Genomic DNA, 22,824 nt, shown 5'->3' with positions numbered 1-22,824 from the left:
TCAATTCCTGGCCTGTAGACAAGATCAGGGGTTCTCAAGTTTGCCCCCTTGAATGAGGGCCTGCCTTCCCAAAACAGCCCTCCTCAGTCTTTCTTTTTCACAGGGTATCATAACGCCCTCTCTAATCCCAAAGCTCCCATAAAGGCACTTTTGTCCATGGATGGCTACAAAAGTATTGTAGCTGTGGGAAGATAAACAAGGGTGATCCCCTTATTCCAACATCCTTGCTGATGTCACTCTACTTATGTGGTTTCACTTTGTATTTTGCTCTATTACAAATTTGTCTGTAATTTTAGATTCAAATGTTCAGAACAATATGCTATAATTTCCACACCACGTAAGAAGTAAATCAGATGGTAGGCACTCCCTATTTATTAAAATGTTCATTTGTAAGTTAAAGTTCACTGTAGTCATACAGGAATAATTAACATTTTTTCTCAACCTATATCTAAATGATAAATTATAAAAAATTATTTCAAAATATGTATTTTGTATATAACTCATATTTTACAACATACATGGTTTTACTTTATTTCAAGGTCTAATGCTTTGCTTCTAAAGACTGAATTGCAGCCCTTTTATTTTATGTAAGAATAGCATCAATATATTAATAGTAACAAGTCACGTTTACTGTCTTTAAATATTTATTCATTAAAAATTTTTACTAGAGCCTTTTCTTAATGTCTGCAGTGCATTTTCTGTAAAATTTTACTGCCATACAGTAGACATCAATGATTCCAAATATGTGTGCTCCATAGATGCACAATCACAGGTGAATTCTGTAATTACCTTAAAAAAGATGTTATAATGGTATGTCAATGTTGCATACAGAATTTTATAGGTAAATGTTTATCTTATTTTTTGTCTTGCAATCCCTGATTACTGTGTAAGGATATGTTTATAGATAGTAGATTACTGTGTTTTTGTTTTACTTATTCATTATAATTTTGAATGACAATTTGAAACTCTGTATATATACTTTAAATCAAGGTGGGGTTTAATTCAAAGATGAATTAACCAGATGTCTATCGTTGTTAAATTATACATATGTATGTGCACGGTTATCTCTATAAATATAACACCAACTTTGTTCATGGTTCATCTTGTATATTTCTCTTCTTGGCTGATTTTTTTATTTTTTAAATTTTATTATTTTTTTTAGATGGAGTCTCGCTCTGTTGTCAGGCTGGAGTGCAGTGGTGCGATCTCAGCTCACTGCAACGTCCGCCTCCAGGTTCAAGCAATTCTCCTGCACCAGATGTCTATCGTTGTTAAATTATACATATGTATGTGCACGGTTATCTCTATAAATATAACACCAACTTTGTTCATGGTTCATCTTGTATATTTCTCTTCTTGGCTGATTTTTTAATTTTTTAAATTTTGTTATTTTTTTTAGATGGAGTCTCGCTCTGTTGTCAGGCTGGAGTGCAGTGGTGCGATCTCAGCTCACTGCAACCTCCGCCTCCGGGTTCAAGCAATTCTCCTGCCTCAGACTCCCAAGTAGCTGGGATTACAAGTCGCGCCACCATGCCCAGCTAATTTTTGTATTTTTAGTAGAGACGGGGTTTCACCATGTTGGCTAGGCTGGTCTCGATCTCTTGACCTTGTGATCCGCCGGCCTCAGCCTCCCAAAGTGCTGGGATTACAGGCATGAGCCACCATGCTTGGCCTCTTGGCTGGCTTTTTTTTTTTTTTTTTTTTTTTTTTTTTTTTGAGACTGAGTTTTGCTCTTGTTGCCCAGGCTGGAGTGCAATGGTGCAGTCTTGGCTCACCACAACCTCCGCCTCCCGGGTTCAAGTGATTCTCCTGCCTCAGCCTTCCTGAGTAGCTGGGATTACAGGCATGCGCCACCACACCCGGCTAATTTTGTATTTTTAGTAGAGACGGGGTTTCTCCATGTTGGTCAGGTTGGTCTCGAACTCCCGACCTCAGATGATCTGCGTCAGCCTTCCTGAGTAGCTGGGATTACAGGCATGCGCCACAACGCCCTGCTAATTTTGTATTTTTAGTAGAGACGGGGTTTCTCCATGTTGGTCAGGTTGGTCTCGAACTCCTGACCTCAGATGATATGCCCGCCTCAGCCTCCCAGTGTTGGGATTACAGGCGTGAGCCACCGCACCCGGCCTTGGCTGATTTTTAATGTTTTTATCATCTAGCCTAGGTGAGCAGTCAGGAAAATTATCTTAATTTCTGCATCTATGTATTGATGAATTCATTTTTTTGTGTGTGAGAAAAACACTGTGATGTAAAGGTAGTTCTTGAAAAGCTTCATAATTCTGTATGTCTTAGGTTTTATTGTTTAGTTCCAAACCCCTTTAGCTATTGTAGTTTCATAAGGTGTTTTGAAATCAGGAGGTGTGATGCCCCCAGTATTGTTCTTATATTTCAAGATTGTTGAGTCTTCTTGGTCTCTTTATACTCCATACAATTTTGGGGTTGCTTTTTTATTTCTGCAAAAATAAACTGAGAATTTGGAAAGGACTGCATTGCATCTGTAGACCACTTTAGGTAGTCTGGACATCTTTATAATGTTAAGTATTCCCACCCTCGAAGAAAAGCATGTTTGAGGGTGTATTGTTCAACTTCTATATATTTGTGAATGTTTCATTTTTTTATGCAATTTTGGTTATAAATAAGAAGCAATATTTCAATTAAAAAAAAAGCTAAGACTTGTTTTCTGGCCTGAAGTATTCTATCAAAAATGTTTTCTGAAATATTGAAAAAGTTGTGTATTTTGCTGTGTGGGTGTTCTCCATGCGTGGTGAATTTGATTTTTATAGTGTTTTCAAGTCTTCGGTTCACTGTATATTTCTTGCTTCAATGTCATCAATGTTTGCTTTATAAATTGGAAACCCTGATGTGTGATATAGATGTAGATATAGGTATAAGCACACACACAGGAACCCCCCCACACACATATGCAATTGTTATAGGTTTCCAATGAATGAAACTTTTTGTTATTAATGTCGTCTTGTAGTTTTAAATTTTATAAAATATGATAATTATTGACTTGAAATGTTTTCCCGAATGTTAACGGCGACTACTTCCGCTCTCATTTGGCTAACATTTGCATGGAATATCTTTTTCCATCCTATCGTTGTCATTGGATCTAGTGATTCTCTTGTACACAGAATATAGTTGAAGCTTTTAATTTTTAGAATCTCTTCATGAAATATGTCTTTTGGTTGGTAAAGTTAGTCCATAAATATTTTTAAAATATGCCAAAATGGAACTATTGTTATTAATCAATTATTGCAGCCATTTTGTTCTTTTTCATCTTTCTTACTGATTCCTGTATTGACATAGTCTTATTTCTTTCTCCCTTCCTACAGTGTATTTCTCTAGTATTTGTGGTTATCGTGGAGATTACAAAAATCCTCTTAAAGTTACAATATATTTTGAATTGGTAAGATCTTCAGATGCATACAATTTTTTTCAGTATGTCTGCTCTCAACTTTGTTATTAATGTCACAAATTATCTTTTTATATTAACAGGTGTTTATAACTCCTTTCATGTTTTTGTCTATCAAATTTTGAAAATTATTAAAATTGTTTTCTATATAATTTTACTAGTTGTTATGTGCATGTCTTTTATCAGAGAGTTATGTTTTTTATGTAATGTGTTTTTTTTTCTAGAATTTTATTTGCAATGGAAGAGACTCCCTTTAGCATTTTTAGTAAGGCAGATACACTAGTGATGTACTTTTACTGCATTTTGTGACTTTGGATTTTTTTTGCAGAATTTTCCTAGTTATAGTATTCTTGCTTGGAAATTTTTTGTTTCAGTACTTTGACTATATCACTTAACTTTTTTTCTGGCCTGCAAGGACTGTGTTGATAAATCCACTGCAAATCTCATTGAAGCATGCTATAGATGACACATCAGGTTTCTCTTACTGCTTCCAAGATTACTTTTGCCCACGACTTTTAAAATTTTGCTTATAATCTGTCTTGTTATGAATAACTTTGTGTTTATCTTAGTCAAAGTAATTTAAGCTTCTTGATATTTTACAAGTTTTTTTCTTAGGTTTGAGAAGTTGAGAATTTCTCAGTCATTATGACTTACTGTATTCTTCAGCTCCATAATTTTTGGAGGTTTTTATACTTTTAGTCTTTTTGTTGATATTCTCATTTTGCTGCTTTCATTTAGTTGTCTGTGTTCCCATTTCATACACTGAGCATCACTTAAATGGTTATTTTGAATATTTTCAGGTAATTTGTACATCTCAATTTTTTAGGGTTGATATCTGTAAATTTATTGTGGTTTTTTGGCCATATTACTCTGGTACTGTTGTCATCTTTCATTGAGATTTGAGCATTAACAAAAAACTGTCACGGTCTTTATAAAGTAGCTTAGAGTCTGACACCAGTTGACCAGGCTAGAGATTCTGGAGGCTGAGCTCTCAAGCCTGTTCTCAGGATGTGTCTACTCTGGAACTGTGTGTTTATTTTCTTTCTCTCTTCAGAAAGAAGTCAGAAGTTTACTTCTGTAAGCAACATGCTGCATTGGAGAGGAAGAAGGGCTGTGGTGGGTAAATGCAACCAATTTCCCTTCCTCTACTAATTGGCTCTTGGCATTGTGCTTACCTGGGGTGCTGCAAGCTCGTGATTTTTAAACTTATCACAATGGAATTCTGTTCAGTATATTTCTGTTAAGTGTATATGTATATGAAGAAATTAGGGCTTATGATTTTTATTATGCCATTTTGCTAATGTGCTTAATATAACTTTATACGTTACATTTCTAACACATATTCATCTGAGTCAAGTAAGAGGGATAATTTATTTTCCTTTCTTCCAGATGTGTCTTCTCATTTTATGGAAGACACGTTGCCAGAGTAAACATAATAGATTCATTTCAAAATGCAATACAGAGAAGATACGGAAGATATGGAAGTTGTGGCCTTCAGAATTTACACTTACAGAGAGACTAGAACAGCGTGGGTGAGTGTAAGGGGCAGGAAGCATGTTATAATGGACTTAACTAATTGTCATCAACTATTCACAGTAAAATCTTTCAATGTAATAAATTTAATAATCTGATAAAAAAAGGCAAAATATTTGAATAGACATTTTTCATAAGAAGATATACAAAGGGCAGATAGGCATATGAAAAGGTGCTTAACATTTTTGATCAGACAAATGCAAATCAAAACGACAATGAGAAATTATGTCACTCAGTTAAAATGGCTTATATCCAAAAGGCAGGCAGTAACAAATGCTGAAGAGGAAGTGAGAAAGGGAGCCCTTGTATGCTGTTGGCAGGAATGTAACATTTTGAAAATTCCTCAAAACAACTAAAAATAAAGTTACCATATAATTCAGGAATTCCACTCCTGGGGATTTACTTACTAGAAAGGAAATCCATACACTGAAGAGATATCTACCCTCCCATGTTTGTTGCAGCAGTGTGCTCTAGCCAATATTTGGAAGTAACCTAAATGTCCATCAACAAATGATTGGATAAAGAAACATGGCACATATACACAATGGAATACTATTTAACCATAAAAAATAAGATCCTATTATTTGCAACAACATAGATGGAACCAGAGATTATTAAGTGAAATAAGCCAGGCATAGAAAAACAAACTTTACATGTTTTCATTTATTTGTCAGAGCTAAAAACCAAAACAATATAACTCATGTAGGTAGAGATAGTTACCAGAGGCTGGGAAGGGTAGTGGGGAATGTAGGGGAAGGTAGGGATGGTTAATGAGTACAAAAAAAAGAATTAGTAAGACCCAGTGTTTGATAGTACATCTGGGTGACTATAGTCAATAATAATTTAATTGTACATTTTATAATAACTAAAAGAGTATAATTAGATTAGTTGTAACACAAAGAATAAATGCCTGAGGGGATGATGGTTACCCCATTTTCCATGAAGTGATTATTGCTTTCTGTGCCTGTATTAAAGTATCTCATGTATCACATAAATGGTTGGAGATATATCTCCAGAAAAATAAAAAATTTAAAACAATTCAAAATGTCAGTAGAATTTCTATACATTAACTATAAACTACCTGAAAAAGTCAAGTAAACAATGTTATTTATAATAACTACAAAAAAATTACTCATAAATAAATTTAACCAAAATGGTGAAAGATTTCTATATTAAAAACTAAAAAACACTGAGTTGAAAAAATTTTTAAATCACAAATAAATGGAAAAATATTTCGGTTCATTGATTGGCAGAATTAATATTGTTAAAATGTCTATACTGAGCAAAACAATCTACAGATTCAAAGCAGTCCCTATCAATATACAAATGAAATTGCTGAGTATTTCAAAAATTCTAAAGTTCATATGGCATCACAAAAGACACTAAGTAGCAAAAGAAATTAAGCACAAATAACAAAGCTGGAAGCATTACCTTACCTTTGAAATACACTACAAAGCTTTAGGAGCTGAACATACAGTGGGGAAAGGACAGTTCCTTCAAAAGTGGTGTTATGAAAACTGAATATCCCCAGGCAGAACAATGAAATGAGACCCTCCACCAACAGAAATTGAAGATTCAAAACTCTGGAACTGCTACAAAAAACAGAGTGAAAGCTCTATGACATTGGTGGGGACATTAATTTTTTTTTTTATTTATTTAACCTCAAAATCCCAGCAAACAAAAGTGGAAATAGACAAATGAGATTACTTGAAAACTAAAAAGCATCTACACAACACTAGATACAACCAACAGAGGAAAAATAATGTATAAATAAGAGAAAATATTTATGAGTTATACATCTGACAACGGGTTACTATCCAAAATAGACAGGAAACTCAAACAACTATGGAACAACAAGTAACTACTAAAATGGGTGAAAGATGTAAATAAACATTTCTTAAAGGAAGACATACAAATGGTTAACAAATATATGAAAAAAATGCTAGGTAAATTATCATAAGGCTATTCTAAGGTTAAGGCTAATCTAAGGTTAGGGCTAATCTAAGCCTCTATTAGATAACGACTCACTCTTGTTAGAATGACTATTATTAAAAAGCCAAAAAATTAATTATTGGCAAAGATGTGGAGAAAAGGGAATGCTTGCACACTGAATGTAAATCAGTGTAGCCATTATACAAAACAGTATGGAGATTTCTCAAACAGTAAAAGCTGAACTATCATATGACACGGCAATCTCATTGGGCATATATAAAAAAAAAGTCAAGTATGTGAAAGAGACATCTGTGCTGTTATGTTTATTGCAGCACTATGCACAATAGCCAAGATATAAAATCAAATTAAGTGTTTATTGTCAAATAAACTGATAAAGAACATGTGGCATACATACAGAATGTATTATACAGCCCTAAAATAGAAAATCTTGTCATTTTCGATTACATGGATGAACCTGAAGGAGATTATGTTAACTGAAATAATCCAGACACAGAAAGACAAATACCTCATGATTCTGCTCATATGTGGAATTTTAAAAAGTTGATCTCATTAAAGTAGAGACTAAAATGGTGGAACCAGAGGCTAAGATTTTTTGGAAGGGGATTGGGTAGATGTCTTTTGAAAGATACATAATTACAGTTAGATTAAAGGAATAAATTTAAAAAAAAAAGCCTGTTGTAAAGTCCGGTGACTATAGTTAATGATGATATACTGTATGTTTAAAAAATGCTGATACAGTCAATGTTAAGTGTTCTCTATCACAAAAATGATAACTATATGAGGTAAAGCATTTGTTAATTAGCTAGAATTTAACATTAGACAATGTATGCATGCTTCAAAACCACATTTTACATGATAAATACATAGAATTTTTGTCAATTAAAAAAATTTAAAAACATGAAAAGGTAGTGTTTCAAATAATGAGTCTGTGTCTTATTCATAAGCTTAGCCTAGTAGTATCAAAATATATAGTTTTTGTGATGTTTTTGTCATTTCATTTGTCAGTCATAAGCATAGAAACTCTGATATTGACCAGCATGTTCAAGAACCAGCACAGCCCATGGGAGAAGCCACTGTACTTTAGAGCTTTTACTTTGAACTCCAGGCACCTGGAATTCCAAGTATAGAAGACACTAAAAAGGCAGGTGGTGCTAATGGTTTCACCTCTGGCCCTTCTGTAAACACTGAAAACAAGTTTGCTTCCAAAATCACTGAGAAAATGTTTTAATCCAAAAGCCTGCCATTGTCTTTGAGATTCCTCTAAAGAGAATGACCTAGAATTTGGCTATAACTATGTGACTGAGGAAAAAAAACTGTGGCCTGTAACTGTACCCATTCAAGTAAAAGAAGTTATAGTAGTAATATGAGTCAGAAATTGCCCAAGATTGCAATATCAATCTGGAAAAAATATTATTCCAAATTTAAAACCACAAAGGTTATTTTATTGTTATCCATGACTTTCTATACACACTCAACAACAGAAGATTCTGCATGGAAACATAAGTGGTGGGATAAATATTTCATAGAAATTCGAATTTAAAATGTTTTACTTACCACTAACTCTCCTTAAGAATTTATTTCTAAGATACATCTCTTATGAGACATCCAAATTTTGATTTGTTTTCTTATGTAGCACTAATAATATATGGCCCACTGGTATTAATGCTTCACTTATTCTAATTTGATATTTACCATTCTTTGTGTTATAATTTAATAACATTTTTCTTTAACAAACAATGCTATCTGCCTAACGATCTAGCCCATGGATACTGCATTATCTTATCTAAATTAAGTGACCAGAATGTTGCATTTGTAATCTATAAATGACCTCAAATTCTCCAGCTACAAAGAATTTTTAACCACATTAAAAATAATTCTAACGTCTCCTCAGAACCTGCAGAGTACTATGTGAAATAACACGGGGTGGGAAGAACAGTGAGAAAGCTATTGCCATAACACAGGCAAGAGAAAGAGAAGGGCTGTAATGGACATGCATTTGGGGGTGAAGATAAAAAGACAGTGGAAAAAAGAAAAAAAAAAACTAAAGATAATTAGAAAATAAAAGAAACAGAATTTATCTTTCTAAATTTCAAGTTAGTTGTGTATGTAGCCTGGCTAGAGACTTCCTCTCTCACCATGCAAAATCAATGCCACTTCTTCACTCTAGGTGTTTTTAATCTCTTATATGAAGATACAAACTCACTCGAGCAGAAATATTTACTCATAATTGTAAAGCATTTGTTACACACCTAGCACTGTCTTGTGTTTACTTCATACAAATGGCAAGAAAATCCCATGGCTTATGAAGCCTGCCGAGTTTTTACCTTAAAAGATGGCTCAATAAATTCAATACTTATATCAAATATATCTATTTGAAAACATGAAATAAACAATAAAAACATTTGGCTTAAATAGGATTCTCTAATTGAGAGGAAAAGATTAAAGGTACTAATTAAATAATAAAATTTAAATTAATACACTCACTGTGAAATTACTCAAATCTTCAAATTATTTAGTTAGCACCATTGCATTTTACAGAAAGAACTATAATCATTAGGCAGGTTACGTAAAGAATATTTCATGAACTTTGAAAGAAGAAAATTATATATTAGGTCTAGCATGAGTAAAAGGCAAGTTAGAACAAAGGGTTTGCAAGGGGAGATTCTGAACCATAAGATTTTAGAGATGAATGGGAAGCAGAGGAAATAAATTTGCTTTCAAAATCTGTGAGGTTCTACTTTGCTAGTAAATCATAAACACTCTTTAAATTATCTGCTTTGTTCTGATATATTTTTCTTCTCAAAATAGGCCCACACTCACACTTACATAAAAACAATTACTTCTTCCCCAATTCTTTTACATCTAAAGTTTATCTTTAAATTAATATATTTAGAAATTTTACACCATGTAAATTAAAACTAAAATTTTGTGTTTGTAGAACCAAAGAGGTCACATGTTCAAAAAAATGTAGGCTGAATTTTGTAAATAGTTATTCAGAATTCAGAAATGTAGGGCTTTTGATTATACTCCTATATAATCTTCAGTATAACCATCACAATAACCTCACAGTTACAAAATGAATAAAAATGTAACCTATAGGAACAATATTCTCTAAATTATTTGAAGTATAAGGCCACTGGGAAAAAGAATCACTACAGATGTTATTCTACCATGTTACTTAATGGTATAGTCTGACCATGTTTTACCTACAAGCCTGAGTAAGGTAGAATAAGTTAATGTTGGCAGCAGGATGACACTTCAATCGATGTATAACACCCTTAACATATTTGAAAACATTTTTTATTTGTTAAAACAAATAAAGTTTACAAATAATCTAAGAGACGTATCAAAATCCACTCTGTTTTATTAGCTTAATGTACATTTGGTGAAACAATTTTCTTCTAAATTTTACAGTGTTTATTAATAAAATGCAGAGGATATTGCACTGAATACCTACCTCACACATCACTTACAACACTGTTATCACTTAACCACAAACAGCCTCTCCACTTAGATTTTCTTCATGTATCTTAATCTTTTATGGAGAAGTATATAAATGATGACCAGCTGATATAGAAGGACCTCTCAGAGCTGTAATGCATCAAAAATTGACGACATGCTTCCATATAAACATTAGGAATAAAGGCAAAGCACTAAGTTATTTGAAAGTTTAATTATATCAATACTTGCTTTTCAAAACATTTAAAATTATTTTAATGCAAATAATTACACTGTGAATTTTAAATCTTCAAAAAATAATCTCCTACTACTTTTATCCTACATACAAATGAATTATCCAATTATTTTAACTTTGGATTATTCTCTATAATCAACACTGTGAATAATTTAACTCATCACAGGATTTACAAAATTAACCTTTTAAAAACATCTGTCTTATAGTTTACATTACATTGATTATCCTTTTATCAGATCTCAGTAGCACCAAAAACCTGACAATGGTATAGACACTGCCCACTAGCCTGTGGACACCCAGGATGACAGGGTCATATACCCATAGCAGGGTTGAGGAGGTTGAGATGATGAAGTCCATCTTGTACCTGACCACCAAGAAACTCACCAGCAGCAGGATGGGCTGATGGCCCTTTCCTCTGGAAAGATTCTAAGGTAGCAGCTGGGGCTGTGAAGGTACCAGGATCTCCTCCAGTTCCTGCACAAGACAGTCATCACGTAGACATTTGAGAGCAGCATTATTTGTTTAAGAAAAACATCTCTGAATAACGACAGAGTGAAAAACAGTCCTCCGATTATGGAGTTTATTGGGAAAAGTGAACAGTATTTACTGACATGCAGATTGGTCTGGGTCACACTGGAAGAAGCCACAGTGCAAAAGATCAGGTTACTACTAAGAGGAAAACTGAGAGACCACGGGAATAAATGGAAGGTAAAAATGGTGGATTTCCCGTTAAACCTCACCAACCAGGAAGTGTTGGGGCTGATGGTGATGACCTGCAGCACGCCCAGGAGGCAGGTGGTACAAATGGAGAGGACCCTCATCACCCTCCTCAGGTAGAAAGATGCCTCATATTTGAAGTCACTCTGAAAATTCAGTGATTCAAAGAGCTGTGGAGACAAGAACACCGTGGTGAGAAGGACCACCGTGTGGACAAGAGCCACATGACAGACTGGTAGGTAAGTGGGCTCTGGCCTGAGATGCAGAAAAAGCAGAAAAGGAGAAGATGCGGAAAAGAAGGAGAAAAGTGTTGGCTGAGATGCCAATACCAGCTTAGAAAAGAGAGGCATTTTTCATGGGAACACAAGTGGAAAGTAATCGTCTAAACTGCAGAGGAACATATTTTGTACATCAAAATATAAAGTACAAAAAACATATTTTGTACTTCACATCATCTATATTATGTATTTGATGGCCAAAATCATCACAAACACCATTACTTATTTTATTCCACTAATTTTTTTCTTAAACCTATCATATAAATCCTTGATATATATAGTGTATGTGTGCATGTATGTATATATAATTTGATGTGTAAAATAATGTTGAGACTGTATTTTGAAGAATCTGTATGATAGGATTAATCAAGAAAAAATTGGCTCACTTCTTACAAAGCATTTCTTAATGAAGAGTATAATTATGTAACAATAACTCATATGTTTGTATAGTTGAGCTAAAGCAAATTTTATGTTAAAGGAAAATAATCACCAAAAGAAAAAGTTGAAAAAAAAGTTTGACTGACTCACATCATAGCACTCAGTTTCTCTTATTATTTCTTTCACTTTTAAGAATGCTTGTAATTACATTAGGCCCAAATCTGTAACTCAAGTTAATCTTTTGGTTTTAGAGTCAGCTGGTTATCAACTTTGATTTCATCTGCAGCCTGAATTCCCCTTTGTCATATATCATAATATATTCCTAGAACCTGGTGGTTAGACATGGGCACCTTTGCATAGCATGATTCCACCTACCACAAGTCCTATTAAACGAACCTCCTTAAACTAATTCTGGCTCTGTTCAAGTTTTGTTTTTATCCCAGAGAAACCTCATGAAAGCTTTATTTCATCTCAGGAGGAAATTGCTAAAATCCAGCTTTAAATGCTAAAAGGACATGGACTACCTTTTTCTACTTTATGGGATCTATGAATTTGCATTAAGTGATAATTTTCTTGATGCTTCACTTTATACAGAAATACCCTTCCTTGCCTTGGAAAAACACTAAGGTCTCTAATAGTAAAGATAATTCTCCATATCTTAATCACGATTATCTCTGAATGAGAACCCTCCATAAAATTTTGAGGGCTGGGTGCAGTGGCTCACACCTGTAATCCCAGCACTTTGGGAGGCTGAGGCGGGTGGATCACGAGGTCAGGAGATCAAGACCATCATGGCTAACATGGCAATACTCCGTCTCTACTAAAAAAACAAAAAATTAGCCTGGCGTGGTGGCGGGCACCTGTAGTCCCAGCTACTCGGGAGGCTGAGGCAGGAGAATGGCGTGAACCCAGGAGGTGGAGCTTACAGTGAGCCGAGATTGTGCCACTGCACTCTAGCCCACTTAGAATAATACAGCTTTGGCCAGGTGTGGTGGCTCATGCCTTTAATTCCACCACTTTGAGAGGCTGAGGCAAGGACATTGCTTAAGCCAGTTTGAGATTAGCTTGAGCAACACAGTGACACCCTGTGTCTATCAAAAATAAAAAAGAAATTAGCTAGGCATGGTGGCACGTACCTGTGGTCCCAGTTACATGGGAAGCTGACATGGAAGGATCACCTGAGCACAGGAACTTGAGGCTACAGTGAGCCAGTGAGTTGTGATGGTACTAATGCACAGACCATAAATATAAATGTGTAATGTAATGAAGATAATTTGACAGTATTTTTTACCTCATACTCAGAAATTTAACATCTGAGTTAGAAAACTGCTAACCAGTTTTAAACCACCTGATGTGGATGAATTTACACAAAGGAAATTGTATAGCTTATATATCAGTTTTTATTTTTTCTCCTAACACATAACCTAGTATAGGTACACATTTATCTCAATGTCCAGAACCAAACAATGGATAGTTGCCACCAAAATCATGATGCCATCAACATGATATGGTTCTTTTGTCACGTTAAACCTAAAAGAAGCTCCAGGATAATATCAAATTAAAGCCATAATAATCTCCACATATTAAGTATTGCAGTCTAGTTCCAGAAAATAAACATAGACAATTAGTATACAAATAACTACTTAGTACTTACATAGAAATCACTTTTACTAATATATTGTATGTATTATAAGTTATATCACAGAAAGAGATAACATAATTAGATAAAACAGCATAGGTAAGAATTCTAATTTTTTCTCCCCATAAGGTATCCAGATCACACACTTTAATTCATGCCACACCCTCTCTGATGACTACTGCATGTTGCAAAAGAATGTACCTGCTAATTATCAACCTTTTTTTTTCTCTAATGAAGGTTTTCAGGTCATTAGTGCTGAGTCTGGAGAAAAGAACAGTGGCCCCCGAGAACAAGGGTTGACAAATGTAACACACTTGGTTCTATTTGAATTTCAGGTAAATGATTGTTATTTGTATATATTCCAATAACTGCTTACACATATTATACACAAATATACAAACATTGCATAGCTATACTAAAACTATACTAAAACATTACAATATTACAACATTTTAACTAAAACATTAAAACTATACTAAAACTATACAAACATTGCATAGCTATACAGCAATGCAATTGCTGTGTAAGAACTATTTGTTGTTTATCCCAAATTTAAATGTAACTTATGTTTTCATATTTTGTCATGTATCTGCCACAGCTACCATATAACTATTGTATAATTTGGAACAACATGTTACAAACATGGGAAAACAGAATAAAAGAAAAAATACCAAAGGTCTTATAAAGGCCGAGTGCTGTGGCTCATGCCTGTAAGTGTTTTAGGAGGCAACAGTGGGAGGACTGCTTGAGCCCAAGAGTTTTAGACCTGCCTGGGCAACATAGTGAGACCCTGTCGTCATAAAAAAATTTCAAAAATTAGCCAGGCATTGTAGCACAAGCCTGTAGCTCTGGCTACTCGTGAGGCTGAGGCAGCAAGTTCACTTGAGCCTAGAAGGTCAAGGCTTCTGAGAGCCATGATCAAACCACTGCACTCATTCCTGGATGACAGAGTGTGAATCTGTCTCAAAAAAATAAAAATAATGTTAAGGTTATATATGTTGGTCAGAGTGTAAAAGAAAATTGAATCCTAAATTATACATTAAATTATAAACCAGAATGTACACCTGAATTCTCAATGTAACACCTGGCAAACAGGCCATGGCTGGGCCTAAGAAAGTCGCTAAGCACTCTTAAGAGACAGACAATGCAGGTCTGTCCTCATTGTGCTTGCTTTACCTTCTAAATAGTGTAAACCCCTAAGCATATATATATGTGTGTGTGTGTGTGTGTGTATATATACAAAGAGGTTTCCTACTGATTATGTTTTTTGAGAATTTTATGCCCTGGTAGACCACAAATGAACAATCTTTGTCAACACCATTTTGTTAATTTGTGTTTTCAAACTATTTTAATTCCATCCTATCATTTATTTATTTATTTATTTAGAGATGGAGTCTCATCTGTTGCCCAGGCTGAATTTATTTATTTAGAGATGGAGTCTCACTCTGCTGCCCAGGCTGCAGTGCAGTGACATGATCTTGGCTCACTGCAACCTCCACCTCTCAGGTTTAAGTGATTTTTCCTGCCTCAGCCTCCCAAGTAGCTGGGATTACAGGAGCCCGCCACCACACCCAGGTAATTTTTTGTATTTTTAGTAGAGACAGGGTTTTACTAAATCGGCCAGGCTAGTCTTGAACTCCTGACCTCAGGTGATCCACCCACCTGGGCCTCCCGAAGTGCTGGGATTACAGGCGTTAGCCACCGCGCCTGCCCCTGTCTTTCACTTTAAAGAGGCAAGATGCTGGAAAATACTACCCTTACTGAATGCAGAAAAAGCAAACATATAAACTTCAACATTTACAAGTCACATTTCTGAATATATATCTTATTTAGAGAATTACAATTTTAAACTATCAAAGGAAATGGTAAGGATACAAAATGTAAAGTACTTTTTAAAATAATAATTATTTATTTTCTATATGTTGTAAATTATTTTCTCATTACAAAACAATCTCACCTAAACTAATATACAACCAATTTTGTAAGTTTAGCTTTTTTAATAAAACAATAAAACTAAATTAAGACAATATTTAAAAAATTCAATCCAAATTGGGGGAAAAAAGCTATATAGTGGTAATATTTTCTATCTCATTGGAATTAAGTTAATATAAATATAAAGCAGATTCTGATAAGGTATATAAGGGCTAGAGAAAACAAGGAAGTAACTTCAAAAACATGAACAATTATAAAAATTAAAAGATTACATGGAAAGTAATAAGAAAGCAGTAAAGGAAGAATAAAGAAAAATACATGAGACATAAAAATAAAAAGCAAAATGACTGATGCAAATTCAACTATACTGATAATATTACAGGCTATGAATAGATTAAATAATCAAATCCATTATTTGGAGTTTATCAGAAGTATAGAAACTTCTATACTCCAATGTAAATAATGGGCAGAAAAAGTGGGAAGATCAACAGGAAAACATAACACTTGAACACTGTAAACAAATATGAACTGATAGAATTCTCAAATTTACAGAATTCTCCACTCAAAATTAGAAGTACACATAAATCATTCTCCAGGATAGACCATATGCTAGGCCATACAGCAGGCAAACGTCAATAAAATTAAAAGGATCAAAATAATCCAAAGTATTTTTCCTGACTTTAGTAAAAGGAAATTAAAAATAAATGAATGCAGAAAATGTGGGGAACTCACGAATATATGGAAATTAAAAATATTCCTAATTAATGTGTTAAAGAAAAAACGAAACTGGAAAATATTTTCAGATAAATGAAAATGAAGTTATGACATATCAAAACATGAGATGCAGCAAACTGTTCAGAGAAATTCATAGCAGTAAACACCTACATTAAAAACAAACAATTTTAAATTAATAACCTAATGTTTGGCAAAAATAGCTAAGGGCTAATTAACTACTCATCACACCTTGGGGAACTTGTTAGAGTAACAAGTAGTAACTTATGGAATCAACATTCTCCAAACTATTTGGAGTTTAATACCACTAAGGGTAAAAAATGCTAAAGACAGCATGAACTAGATATACCCAATAGTATATCATTACCATTTACTACCTCGAATCTTGAACAAGGTGAATAAGTTAACATTTTTGTCAGGATAAGACATTATTCAATAATAATGTTAACAGTGTTAACAAATTAAAAGACATTTCATTTTATTCTTAAAAACAAATTAAGTTTACAGACTGAATAAAGCATTTCAAAATCCAGTTTCCTCAATCATCAAAATTAGACTGCAAACATTCAAAAAGCATTCTTATTGATACCATAACCTATGTTAAAAAAAAGTGTTCTCTCTTTTCTTAAACTGAGCCTAAGTATTTAGAGGATTGAATTAATAATCTATGTTCTACCAGAGAGAAGTTATTTGCACCACTCTCTGATATTTGTAATGATTTCTTTATTGTTATCACAGTAATAGTCAGGACTTCTAACTTGCTGCTATGAAGATACATTAGAATATTAATGGACTAGCAAGACTTTTTAATGGGTAGTTGGTAAAACTATTCATATCTAAAACTCAGTGTTTCTGTCTCACACTTTAATGCAGAACAATAATATTCTGAACACCTAACTCATATATGACTTATATTCACTGTTGTAAGTCAAACCAAAAGAGCAACTCCATTTAGATTTCATCATACACCCTATATGCCAATGCTCTTAGTCTTCCATGGGAAACTTGTGAATGATGCCTACCTAACATAGAAGGGACTCTCATGTCAGAGACAGCAATAATCAACCACAGTGGGGGAAAAAAAGGTTAACTTGAATTTAATTACATCAATAATACTTTCTCAATCATGAATACTGTGATTACAAAAATAAGTGAACATTGAATATAATTATGCCTCTCTATCAATGTCGTCACTCTTTTTAAACATACAATTTAATTATCTAATTGAGTTTGAATTATTTGTTATAATAAACACACTGATTCAGAGTAATTTACAGAAGTGCTAGCACTTTAGTTCTTTCTAAAGTGATACTTCTGATTTTTATTTAGACTTCATTTTGATGTTTCAAAAATCATTACACATATGGGATTTCTATCCAGTATTGATTTTCTAATGTTGAGTAAGGTGTGAGCACCAGTTTAGGGTTTTAGCACATTCTTTACACTTGCAGGGTTTCTACCTGGTATGAATTATTTGATGTTGAGTAAGGGTTGAGCGTCTGTTAAAAGCTTTGCCACATTCTTTACATTTGAAAGGTTTCTCTCCAGTATGAATTCTCTGATGTTGAGTAAGGTGTGAGCTCCTGGTAAAAGCTTTGCCACATTCTTTACATTTGAAGAATTTCTCTCCAGTATGGATTCTCTGATGTTGAGTAAGGTGTGAGCCCCAGATAAAAGCTTTGCCACATTCTTTACATTTGAAAGACTTCTCTCCAGTATGGATTCTCTGATGTCGAGTAAGGTGTGAGCCCCTGTTAAAGGCTTTGCCACATTCTTTACATTTGAAGTGTTTCTCTCCAGTATGGATTCTCTGATGTTGAGTAAGGTGTGAAGCTCTGTTAAAAGCTTTGCCACATTCCTTACACTTGAAAGGTTTCTCTCCAGTATGCATTCTCTGATGCTGAGTAACGTATGAGCTTCTATTAAAGGCTTTGCCACATTCCTTACATTTGAAAGGTTTCTCTCCAGTGTGGATTCTCTGGTGTTGAGTAAGGTATGACCCCCTGTTAAAGGCTTTGCCACATTCTTTACATTTGAAAGCTCTCTCTCCAGTATGGATTCTCTGATGTTGAGTAAGGTATGAGCCTCTGTTAAAAGCTTTGCCACATTCCTTACACTTGAAAGGCTTCTCTCCAGTATGGATTTTCTGATGTTGAGCAAGGTGTGAGCTCTTGTTAAAGGCTTTGTCACATTTTTTACATTTGTAAGGTTTCTCTCCAGTATGAATTTTCTGATGTCCAAGATGTAAGCCCCTGGTAAAAGCTTTGCCACATTCTTTATATTTTACTGATTTCTCTCCAGTGTTAATTATCTTATGTCTCTTTAGATGTGATTGACTAAAGACTATTATACATTTTTTATTACATCTTTGTGAGCTCTCTCCAATATAAATTCTTTGATGTTGAGTAAGTTTTGAGAATGGGTCAGAAGTTTCACCACATTCATTAGAGTTGTAAGGCTTTTCTTGAATATGGATATTTTCAGGGAAAATAAGCTTTGAGGATTGGTAAAATACTTTCTCACATTCATTACAATTGTAATAGTTTTCTAGAAAATGAGTACTATGATGTTTACTAATATTTGAGTCATGGTTAAAGTTTATCTGATTTTTATTACAAAAGACAGATTTCAAAAATTGATGTTGATATTTATTCATAGGAATACATGGTTCTGTAGGAGCAGCTGACAGAAACTGAGGCTTCTTCTGAAATATTCTATGTTCTTTGTCTCCTTTCACAGTTAAATGTTTGTTATGACTAGTTGTCAAATACTGGCTACACAGATTATAACATTCTTTTTGTCCTTCACCGTCACCTATACTTTCCCAGTTTTTCCATAAGCATATATTTTCAAGGCCACAGCTCCCATATCTTCCCAGTGTTGCTTTTTTGAATGAATCTTCTATGCCTTGCTCTGGTAAAATGCCTTGGTTGTAATAAGAATACGCAGCTGAAAGAAGTAAAAATAACTAATTATTCTACATACTGATTTCAGTTGAATATACTTTACAAATCTAATATGAAATTTTACCAAGCTGAGAACATCAGCACAATGCCATAGTAGAAAACCAAGAAAGGACAGAGCAAGATGGCTAAATAGAAGGCTCCAGTGATCATTTCCCCTGCAAGGTCACCAATTTAACAACAATCTATTAAAAAAGAAAAAGAAAAAAAAAACCTCCATAAGAATAAAGGTGAGCACTCACAGTACCCGGTTTTAACCTTGTACTACTCACTAAAAGAGGGCAGGAAAGACCATCTTGAATCACTAATGCCACCCCTCACTCATGCTCTGGCAGCTGTCACATACTATGTAGATAGAAGCTGTACACTTGGGAGACAGAGACCACTGGGATTGTGAGCACTGAACTCAGTACTGCCCTATCACAGCAGAAAGCAAAACTGGAATGCACTCAGCTGATGCCTGCCCACAAAAGGAGTATTTCAACTGGCTCTGGGCAGAGAGGAATCACCCTTCCCAGTGATTGGAACTTGAGTTCTGGCAAGCCTCATCGACATAGTCTAAAGTGCTCTGGGGCCCTAAACAAACTTGAAAGGCAGTCTAGGTCACAAGGACTGCAACTCCCAGGTGAGTCCTAGTGCTGAACTGGGCTTAGAGCCAGTGGACTTGGGGGCCACATTACCTACTGAGATACAAGCTGGGGCAGCTAAGAGAGTGCTTACACCACCCCTCCTCCAAACTAAGGCTGCACAGCTCACAGATTCAAGAGACCACGTCCATCTACTTAAGAAGACAGAAAAGAGTAAACAGGACTTTGTCTTGCATTTTGGATACCAGCAAGGCCACCAGTCAGAGTTGTGAAACCCCTTTTTAGCCGCTAGCTCCTAATTAAAATTTCTGGGTACACGCTGGGCCAGAAAGAAATCTGCTGCCTTGAATGAAAAATTTCGGCACTGACAAGACCCATCAACTGCTAAGTAAAGAGCCCTAAACCTGGAATAACCTGCAGTGATAACCAGGTAGTTTGCTGTGAGCTTTCATTGGGACTCTAGCAAGGCTAGAATCAGGTGAGACTCAGCACATTCACAACTGTGGTGGCTACAGGGAGTCACTGAAAAATGTAGAGGAAAAACTATAGAGGATTTCATCTTGCAACTTAGGTCCCAGCATGGCCAAAGGGAGAAAGAGCATCAAGTGGGCTCTTGGGGTCCCTTATTCCAGGCCTTGGCACTTGGATGGCACTTCTGGACCTGCGCTGAGACAGAAGGGACACCACTGACAAAAAGGGTGAATACCAGGCCAAGCATCATTCACTACAAGTGAACTAAATTAGAGCCTTGAATCTTAAGGGAACATTGGTGGTAGCCTGGCGGTATTCCCCACGGGCCTGTGGTGATGGTAGCAATGAGGCTCCTCTGCCTGTGGAATAAGGAGGGAAAAATGGGAAGAACTGAATCTTATGGTTTAATTGCTAGCTCTACCACAGTACAACAGAAAACGAAGTAGACTCCTAAGGTTATTGAGTAGCCCCTGGCTCCTGGATGGCACCAATGGGCTTGCCCAGAGCCTGAGGGAACTCACTACTCTGAAGGAAAGGATACAAGGCTGGCTGGCTTACAACCTACAGATTATAAAGCCCCAGGACCTTGAGCAATTACTGGTGGTACCACGTAGTGGTTACAGCTCACCTTGGGTGTGATCAACTGCTGTGCTGGTTTCAGGTCTGACCCACTGCAGTCCGACTGATAGTGACAAAAGACAAACTCCTAGGCAGACAGGGATGGGTCCTTGGTGAAACTCGACCTTCAAGGAAAGGACAGTCTAAAGCCTGAAAACTGAGCTACCAGTTCCAGGAAGAATTCATGGACTGGAGTGAGAACTTCCATCCCTAACCCACTCTCTCTATTTGTTCTTTGAGAATGATTCCTTTTAATCAATTGAATGGTGCCTTTTCCAAGCCCACCCATGAACCAGTCAGCATGCATTCCCCCATTCTAAACCCATAAAAATCCTGGACTCAGCCTCACAGATGGCTACCCACTTTCAGGTCCCCTCTTGCTGTTGATAGCAAGACCAGAAAATAACAAAATGGCAGCAGTAAATCTTTATATAATCAATAACAACACTGAATGTAAATCGACTAAACTCTCCAATCAAAAGACATAGAGTGGCTAAATAGATTAAAAAAACAAAAAAGACTCTGATTTGTTGCCTACAAGAAACATACTTCACCTATAAACACATAGATTAAAAAGATAAAAACAATTCCATGTGAATGAAAACAAACAAAAAAAGCAGTAGTAGCTATACTTATATCAGACAAAATAGATTTCAAGACAAAACTATAAGAAGAGACAAAGACGGTTATCTATATAATAATAATGAGGGCCGGGCGCGGTGGCTCACGCTTGTAATCTCAGCACTTTGGGAGGCCGAGGTGGGTGGATCACCTGAGGTTGGGAGTTTGAGACCAGCCTGATTAACATGGAGAAACCCCATTTCTACTAAAAATACAAAACAACAACAACAACAAAATTATCTGGGCATGGTGGCACATGCCTGTAATCCCAGCTACTCATGAGGCTGAGACAGGAGAATCACTTGAACCTGGGAGGCAGAGGTTGCAGTGAGCCGAGATTGCACCATTGTATTCCAGCCTGGGCAACAAGAGCGAAACTCAGAGAAACTCCATCTCAAAAAAAAAAAAAATAAATAAATAATGAGGTTAATTCATCAAGAGGATATAAGAATGTTACATACATATGCACCTAACACTGGAGTACTCAGATATATTAAGCCAGTATTATTAGAGCTAAAGAGAGAGACAGGCCCCAATATAATAATACCTAGAGACTGCAACACCCCACTTTCAGCATTGAATAAATCTTCCAGACAGAAAACCAACGAAGAAATATCAGGCCTAATCTGCACTATAAACCAAATGGACATAATGGATATTTACAGAACATTTTATCGAATGGCTTCAGAATACACATTTTTCTCTGCAGTGCATGAATCATTCTCGTTGATAGACCATATGTCAGGTCACAAAACAAGTCTTAAAACATTTTAAAAATTAAAATAGTATCAAGCATCTTTTCTGGCTACAATGAAAAAACCTAGAAATTAATAACAAGAAAAAGTTTTGAAATTATACAAACACACAGAATTTAAACAATATGCTCCTGAAAGGCCAGTGGGTCAATGAGGAAATTAATAAATAAATTGAAATATTTCTGAAATATGTGATCACGGAAATACATGAAAACTTAGGATATACAGTAAAAGCAGTACTAAAAGTTTATAACTGTCTACATAAAAAAATTCAAATAAACAACTTCATGACAGATTTAATGCAATTTCCATGAAAATACCATCAGTATTCTTCACAGAACTATAAAAAACAATCCTAAAATTAATATGGATCAAAAAAGAGCCTACGTAGCCAAAGTAATGCGAACCAAAACAAAATAAATAAAAAATCTGGAGGCATCACATTACCCTACTTCAAATTATACTACAAAGCTATAGCTACCAAAACAGCATGGTATTGGTATTAAAATAGACACATAGACCAATGAAGCATAATAGA

The 22,824-nt window shown here is 35.1% G+C and overlaps 1 protein-coding gene and 2 pseudogenes across 1 annotated transcript in view; all 3 read right to left on the bottom strand.

The window, feature by feature from the left end:
* Positions 7,791–8,302, bottom strand: PONPYGV1R-PS1960 (vomeronasal 1 receptor ponPygV1R-ps1960 pseudogene; annotated as a pseudogene).
* Positions 10,803–11,669, bottom strand: PONPYGV1R-PS1961 (vomeronasal 1 receptor ponPygV1R-ps1961 pseudogene; annotated as a pseudogene).
* ZNF519 (zinc finger protein 519) overlaps positions 14,972–22,824 on the bottom strand; it is a 30,277-nt gene continuing 22,424 nt past the window's right edge. The window contains exon 3 of the mRNA XM_024235982.3: positions 14,972–19,220. Coding sequence (XP_024091750.3) covers positions 17,728–19,220 — 1,493 coding nt within the window. The 3' untranslated portion in view covers positions 14,972–17,727. The remainder of the gene's footprint in view (positions 19,221–22,824) is intronic.

This window comes from Pongo abelii, chromosome 17 (assembly GCF_028885655.2).
Source record: "Pongo abelii isolate AG06213 chromosome 17, NHGRI_mPonAbe1-v2.0_pri, whole genome shotgun sequence".
NCBI classification, from domain to species: domain Eukaryota; kingdom Metazoa; phylum Chordata; class Mammalia; order Primates; family Hominidae; genus Pongo; species Pongo abelii.
Note: the sequence above shows the minus strand (reverse complement) of the source record. Positions and strands in the feature narration are given on the sequence as shown.